General features: G+C 42.0%; 1 protein-coding gene across 2 annotated transcripts; it reads left to right on the top strand.

Moving 5' to 3' along the window:
• Window positions 1-3,647: 3,647 nt before the first annotated feature.
• Window positions 3,648-6,379, top strand: LOC124684457 (probable 3-hydroxyisobutyrate dehydrogenase, mitochondrial). 2 transcript variants are annotated; one of them, XM_047218766.1, is made up of 10 exons: window positions 3,648-3,797; window positions 3,976-4,064; window positions 4,232-4,346; window positions 4,540-4,690; window positions 4,886-4,968; window positions 5,095-5,190; window positions 5,287-5,429; window positions 5,643-5,727; window positions 5,910-5,989; window positions 6,075-6,379. In XM_047218766.1, the coding sequence occupies exons 1-10, from the start codon at window positions 3,678-3,680 to the stop codon at window positions 6,160-6,162; spliced, it is 1,050 nt and encodes a 349-aa protein (XP_047074722.1). In that variant the 5' UTR covers window positions 3,648-3,677; the 3' UTR covers window positions 6,163-6,379. The 2 variants fall into 2 exon arrangements, with proteins under 2 accessions (XP_047074722.1, XP_047074721.1); XM_047218765.1 differs by having other exon boundaries at window positions 3,650-3,797; window positions 3,961-4,064.
• Window positions 6,380-7,709: the final 1,330 nt, after the last annotated feature.

The raw sequence follows: 7,709 nt of genomic DNA on the forward strand, positions 1-7,709 counted from the left end.
AGGAAATATGTTTTCTCCTCGTCTGTCTTTTAGTTTACACATTTGTGTGTTCATGTAACATGTTTTTCTATTAATAAAATATGTGGTTTCTCTAAAAAAACAATAGTCTTTACATCTAAAACTATACACAATAAAACAAGTAGCAATAAAGAATATCCGAAAGAATGTGCAATCAATGAAACCATGTTTAGGAGGAACTAGACACTTTTTTGATATTGTACAAGCGGGACTTGGCGTTTCTCGCCGATAAGTCGGGGCCACCAGCCGCGCGGGAAGTTTTCTCGACGTTTCCCGCTCTTTTGTTTCTTCCGGACTCCCCGAGCGCTTCCTGAGGGGGCCGGGATGACCTGGTCTCCCAGGATGGATGAAAATCTAAATCCGGGCAAAAACGAGGGTCCTGGGGCCTTCCCGGGAGACGGTTGGAGATGTTCTTAGCCCGTTCCGCCTCCGGTTTCACCCGTTTGATCCATCCAGACTAACCCCAGCCAGTCCAAACATCCATTCAGGCCCCCACAAGTGACCCAGTCTGTAGCGATCCAGACTATTTATAATTATAAAGGAAATTATATTGAGCCGACGATCCGTGCAATTCTCTTGTGTGTTGTATATAGAACTGTAAAAAATGATCTAGGTATGTGAGCTGCTAGAGATCGAATCATTTTTTTTAGCTCAACTAAAGATTGATTCCACAAAAAATAAGATGAGTATGAGCATTTTTCTATAGCTTGATTAGAAAATGAGTTGTTCTTGAGCTTAATTTTAGCTCATAGCTCGAAATAATATTTATTTTACAATCAATACTATACATTTTTTTTTCATAGTACTAGCAAATAGTACATGGTAGAGATATATGAGTGATTACAAAATAAAATCTAAAAGAAACAAATAATATCTTTGATGTCTTTAAACTCTTTATTCTTTCATGGCATAATCTTATACATTCTTGAATGGAGCATAGACGTGTAAATATTAACGAAACTTTCCATAATTTTAGTTTGAGCCGCAATGCCAAGGTTATGTGCACGCGTGCGGCCATTAAAGTAGTCAGTCAACATCGGCAAGAATATCAACATCAATATGCTAGCAAGTAACAAACGAATAGCCTAGTCAAAGTCACTGGGGAGTTGAGAGCATGAATCACTATTTTCGAGGACGTGGCGGCGGGGACAAAAATGGCTAGATCGTTGCAACCATGAGAAAATATCCAAAATTGATCTGACGAAACAAGATCTAAATACCCATGCATACCTAGAAAATTGTAATCTTTCAACACCACCATTGACGTTAGAAAGGAGATCTCGCCATTGAAGGAATGGCCAAAGATCAATTGTTATAGACGATGCCATCTCCATTAAGGTAGAGATAAAAAAGAATATCCTACCAAAACCATAATTAAACCTATTAAAAATGGTACTTTCATTAAAAAAAAAACTCCACATGTAGATCAGATTCTCCACTCCTCCTGATGCCGGTGAAGCTAACCGGAGGGGGGGGGGGGGTACAAATCTATAGAGGAAGCTGAAGTGGAGATCACTAGGTTTTCTTAGAGGAGGCGGTTGTCTTCTTTAGGTAGAACAACGAGAAATTACTAGGTGTAGCTCGAAATAATATAACTATGTACAACAATTCTGTTATATATCAAAAGAAAATAGGGTTTTCTTACCTTATATGTTGTGAACGCATTTTTTTCTTTCTACGTGCAACCAAATTCGAAAAGTTGATTATGAGAGGAAATTTGGACACTAATTGCATATGGTCCGTTTCTATGAATAGGCTAACCCTCGGCCAAATTTTGATTGCAGATTGCCCATTTTCTACCTTTACAGCCACACGTTTGTTATCGAAAAAATATTTTATTATGATTTGAGACGACGTTGTTGTGGTTTAAAATGTATGAAAGAATTACCTTGGAATATAGTAATTTCGTTGTTCTTGCTTAGCTCAAAACTTGCTCCAGGTCACTGGTGTAGCTATGTGTAGGTGAGGGAGGGGGCACCCCCCCCCCCCACCCCACCCAGGTTTCGAAGATTATCGAAAGAATTTTTTTGTAGAGACTAAGATGGAAAAACTGGTGTCTTTTTGCCCGCCCTCCCCATCCTCCATGGATCTTGGGCAAGCTCCGCACTGCTCGAGGTGGACCCGAGATCGTTACAATCTGGACATGGGCCAATTTTATAGCACAATCTTTAAATTGACTCTGTCTAAACTTGCTCAAATTTTATATAAATTAAGCTAAGTTGAACATATATAACTCACTTGAACTCAACTCCTTTGCAGCACGGGCTGTATAAAGTTAGGAGTCGAGCCCGATTGTCTTTTGCTCCTAGACTGTTGTTTAGCAATCCTGCCGAGCAAGGCCAAATAGAATGGTAGGGTTTCATGTCAAAGGATAAATAAATTACCCTGATATGTAAAGAACTGAAGAGTACGTTAAAAAACATTGACCAAAGGGGACGGAACGGCTTCAGCCGCCGCCTCCAGAGAAAAAGCCCTAGCCGCCTCCACTTCGCCTCCTCCATAGATCGGTTCCCCCTCCTCCGGCCGGCTTCGCCGGCGTCAGGAGGAATGGGGAACCCGATCTATGCGTAGAGTTTTTAATAAAAGTAGTCTTTACAGTAGTCTATGTTAGGGTTTTGGTCGCCGTTTTCTTGTTGGTTTCCCCGCAATGGAGATGGCATCGTCTGCAATAAGTGATCTTTGGCCTTTCGTTCGACGACGAGATCTTCTTCCTGGCGTCAATGGTGGTGTTGAAAGATTACAATTATCTAGGTATGGGTGTTCAGATCTTGCTTCGCCAGATCGATCTTGGATCTTTTCTCATGGTTGCCGCGAGGAGGATTATCCTCGCAGTTTTTGTCCCGATTGCTACGTCCTCGACAATGGTGATTCGGGCTCTCCATCAAGGCAGATCGGTTTTTATTTCCTGACATACTGGTGTTGGTACTCTTGCCGATGTTGATTGACTACTTTAATGGTTGTGTGCGTGCACGCAGCCTTGGCATTGTGGCTCAAATTAAAATTATGGGAGAACCTTCGTTGGTATTTACAGGTTTATGGTTTGTTATCAATATTTGGCTGCCTTCAGGAAAGTACAAGATTATGTCTTGGAAGAAGAAAGAGTTTGAAGACCTCGAAGATTTGCTAGTATCTTTTAGACTTTATTTTGTAATCGCTGGAGACAGCTTGTGTATCTCTACCATGTACTATTTATTATTATGAATATATGTGGTATTGATTGTAAAAAAAAAAAAAAAAAAAAAAAACTGAAGAGTACGTATTCTGGTCTCCGTGTGCGAACCGAGAAGGCGTAATCTAGGGAGGCAGATGTTGCAGCCGATCTCGGCTAGCTCTTGGCGTGGCGTGATGACTCGGCGCCGGCGAAGCGATATGCACATGACGCCACGCCACGCCGGAATCCCACCTGCAGCGTGCTTGGCCACTCTACCTGCTCCTCTCCCACCGGTAAGCTCCAGCTTCTTCTCTGCCCTGTTCCGATCACTTAATTCCTGCGTTCCGCGAGATGGGCAACGGAAAAATTGGGGGTTAGGTGTTGGATTTTTGGCGAATCTCGATCCCTTTTCCCACTTGCTGATGACTTTAGTTCTGACACTTCGCTTGTGTTTTGTGCAGCGAACAGTCCAGGGTCGACTAACTAGTGCTTGAGAGCAGCAGCGAGGATGGGATTGGGCGGTGTTGGCTGGAGGAGAGTTGGTTCCAAGGTGCAGCAGAGATGGGGCTGGGAGAACTGCCTCCGGCTCCGGGGCTTCTCTTCTGCTGCGCTTCCGTCTCACATGGAGGTTCTTCCTCTGTTTTATCATACGCATCCTGCGTGCCTTCTTTCTTGCGGTATCTCTGGCTGTGTCAAACTGTCGACTGAAAATCTGAGCAGAGCTTACTTAAAATGGAAGAAGGAGCTGTGATCTTCTTTATTAATAAATGCATCTTTCTGATTTAAGATAGGCGCCAACATTGCAGAGTGTTGGGTTCATCGGGCTCGGAAATATGGGCTCCCATATGGCAAGGAACCTGATAAATGCTGGATACAGGGTGTCTGTTCATGATGTGTAAGCCCCTGCGTACCTACTTTCTCAATTTTGTGAACGAAGAATCCCTCTGTTTAGTCCTTGATCAAAATTCCTCTTGTTTAGTCTAATGCATTGCCCTATGCTTGCATTCGAAGTTCAAAATATTATTAGACCATCCAACAAACACTGAACCTTTTGATATTCAGCAACAAGAATGCCATGAAGAAATTCTCAGACGATGGAATACCCACAAAACGGTCTCCACTTGAAGTTTCTGAGTCAAGCGATGTCGTAATTACCATGCTTCCTTCATCTGCTCATGTAAGTTGGTTACACGATGAGGTCACCATCCTGAATCAGGATATGAAAAAAGTATATCCTTTTTAAGCAGAACTATAAATTGATTAGTATTCAAGGGAATGCACTGATGCACAATTACTGCAACTCAAAAGTCTCAAATCAAATTGAACTCCTTTGACAAATCAAATGTTTATTGTTCATCGGTTCTTTTCAGGTATTAGAAGTATACAGTGGAGGGAATGGCTTGCTCGGTAACGGGGGACGCCTTGGACCATGGCTATACATAGATTCATCTACGGTTGATCCACATACATCAAGAAAGATATCCATGGACATTTCAAGATGCGGTTTAAAAGAAAAGAAAGGTTATGACCTGCCATCACAGAAAACTACAATCTACAATGAGTTTATATAAACTTGAATACTTTTCTCTACATGCGGAGAAGATGAAACCAACTGCTAGCTTCCTTTCTTTATTTTTTTCCCCTGGCAACAATTAGTATTTCAAATATCTCTAAACATTGGAGTTATATTCATGTGTGCCTTTTCTGTGTCTTCAGGCTATGCTGAAAAGCCGATGATGCTGGATGCTCCTGTGTCCGGAGGTGTTCCTGCAGCAGAAGCCGGGACACTGACTTTCATGGTATAATTCCTTACCTCTCACAACTTATTCTTACTACCAGGAAAATACTGAGACTTTGTTGGATCAAACAATTATATTAGATAGAAGGGCTCGAGTCTTACTTTGGTCCAAAGGAATGATATATAGGTGGGTGGTTTAGAGGAAGCATATGTAGCAGCGAAGCCGTTACTTCTCGCAATGGGGAAAAAGCTTATCTACTGTGGTGGGGCTGGAAACGGCTCGGTGAGTTTGATTTAGTCCAGCTCTTCACTGAGTTTTATTTATTCAATTCTTCATGCACAGATGATTCTAACTCACTTTGATATATGGATTTTTAAGGCTGCAAAGATCTGTAACAACATGGCTATGGCTATCAGCATGCTTGGGGTCTCTGAGGCTTTTGCTCTTGGTCAAAATCTTGGGATCAAAGCAAGTACTCTCACAGACATATTTAATTGCTCTAGCGCTCGCTGCTGGAGTAGGTATTGTCCTTCTCACCTATTCTATTGTAGTATGAGACGCAGTAATGTGACCTCTGCTTCTTCAAAGATTATATTGTGGTGATGGACTATAATATCATGTTGAGGTGTAATGAACCGTAGAAAGTAGTTTTCTCATCCTCAGCTCATGACTTATAAGGTGCATTATCTGAAGTTTATAACTGTGTACTCTCTTTTTACGGATAATTTCAACAGTGACACATATAACCCAGTTCCTGGAGTAATGGAAGGTGTGCCTTCATCGAGGAATTATGATGGTGGTTTCACCTCCAAACTAATGGTATGATTCGAAAATGTTCTGCTTGTCGAATTCTGTTTGTAAGTGGGTTGATTCGTAAGAAGGCATTCACATCAATGTGTTCTATAGTTTGTTCTTTACAAAAGAAGAACAAAAAAAAAGTTAGCTATCTGAACTATCATATTGAACATGACTCGTACTTCATCATTTACATCCCTCTGCAGGCTAAAGATCTGGATCTGGCAATGGCCTCTGCATCTGGTGTTGGCTACAAATGTCCCATGGGCTCTGAAGCACTTGATATGTAAGACTATTGACAAAAAACATTACCAAAAAATTCAGAGAACCTCACAGTTCCCTCTTGCATGGCTAAGCACTACTCTCTGCAGTTACCGGAAGCTATGTGAGGAGGGCTGCGATGCCAAAGACTTCTCATGCGCATTCCGCCACTACTACACCGGAAAGGATGAAAAGTGATCTTGCAGTTATGCCAGCCAGCTTGTCACCTGATGAAATAAAACGATAATAATGTTCTTAAATTGATTGAACTAAAAGTGCTAAACAGTGAGCAGGCAAGGCTGGACTCCCCTGGGTGTACAGTGTAGTTAGTTGGGTTTGCTTCTGGGCGACCAGTTTGCAGAACCTTCTCTGTTTTCGCAATAAATTGGTACCGGACTGCATTTCTTGCTCCGTTTCTGTCTGCTTGGAATTCTGTGTTCATAAAGTTCACACACACTTTGCGAAAAGATGAAACTATAGGTAGGATTTTGCGGTACATTGTTCTTTTGTTCACTACTTGAAACAGCAAAAAGAACTGCAAAAACAAATAGCTGAAAGTTTAACGTGAAATACGGTAAATATGGCCTTTAGCTAGCTGAAAGTTTAACATGAATAAAAAATGTCCTAGAAAATATTTTCGGATCAAGCCCTTTTTGCTCCATGCCCTACACCGGGGAGTTGAGATTGCACAACACAGCCCCACGAGTAGGCATTGAGCTCCCGAGATGATTTTGGTAGTCGAAATTTGACGCGGGCAGGATCAACACCCTGAACCGGGGCGGTGAGATGCTCAACGCCACAAACTGAGGTCGCAAGGATCAACAACATGCTTGGCGATGTTGAGCTTAGGCATCTCGACGTCCCGATTCAGGGTCTTCACATCGTACCAAATCATCTTTGATCCTCGACGCATTGAACTGTGGCGTTGAGCTGTGCAACCTCAACGTGCCGGTGTAGAGCGCTGAGGGAAAGGGGCGGTTTTGAATTTATTTTCTAGTACTGTTTATTTTTGGCTGAAATTTCCGATGAGGGTTAGATTTGTGTCTTTTTCACGACTCTGCTTGGTGATCGTGCGCGCCCCACTACCTCTCCGGGCGCAAATGTCTTTCTCTTGGCTCACCGCCCCTTCATCCTTTACCGCCATGTCTCATTGGGATGCCCATCCATAATAAGTGCCGGTGTTACCCGTTTGGTGTTGGTGAACCCTCGAAAGTAGCTATCTCATGTCATCCTCGCCCTTGTACTTCCTCCTCCACATCCACATTTCTTTTCCTTTCTTACAAGGAATTGGCACAAGTACTGCCTTTCAGTTAGAAGACATAGAGTTTTACGGTTAATTAGTGAAAACTGAACTAACCATGTACATAGTAACATAGGGCATGGAGCCCTACCGGTCGACGAACAGGCGGTAATAACCATAGAAAAATGCACCATCAAAACACACCAAAATAGACGTTCTGGAAGAAAACCATCGACAGCCCCAGAGAAGCACTAAAGCGTAATAGACTGGCCAAATTATTTGTATATTATTGTGTCATGCAAATAAACATATTCTTCATGAAATTTATACGTATTTACCTAGTTGTAATTTTTCAGGACTTCATAAAAGTACAAAATATATTAATTTAATTTGTTAAACCAGCTACTGTTCAATTACGTCATCTCATAGTAATCATGGAGAACGAGAATTGTGTGTACGCAAAAGCTGACCTAAGAGTACCTCCAACAACTCCCGAAAAACACCC

The sequence above is a fragment of the Lolium rigidum genome, chromosome 1 (genome assembly GCF_022539505.1).
Source record: "Lolium rigidum isolate FL_2022 chromosome 1, APGP_CSIRO_Lrig_0.1, whole genome shotgun sequence".
Lineage (NCBI taxonomy): Eukaryota > Viridiplantae > Streptophyta > Magnoliopsida > Poales > Poaceae > Lolium > Lolium rigidum.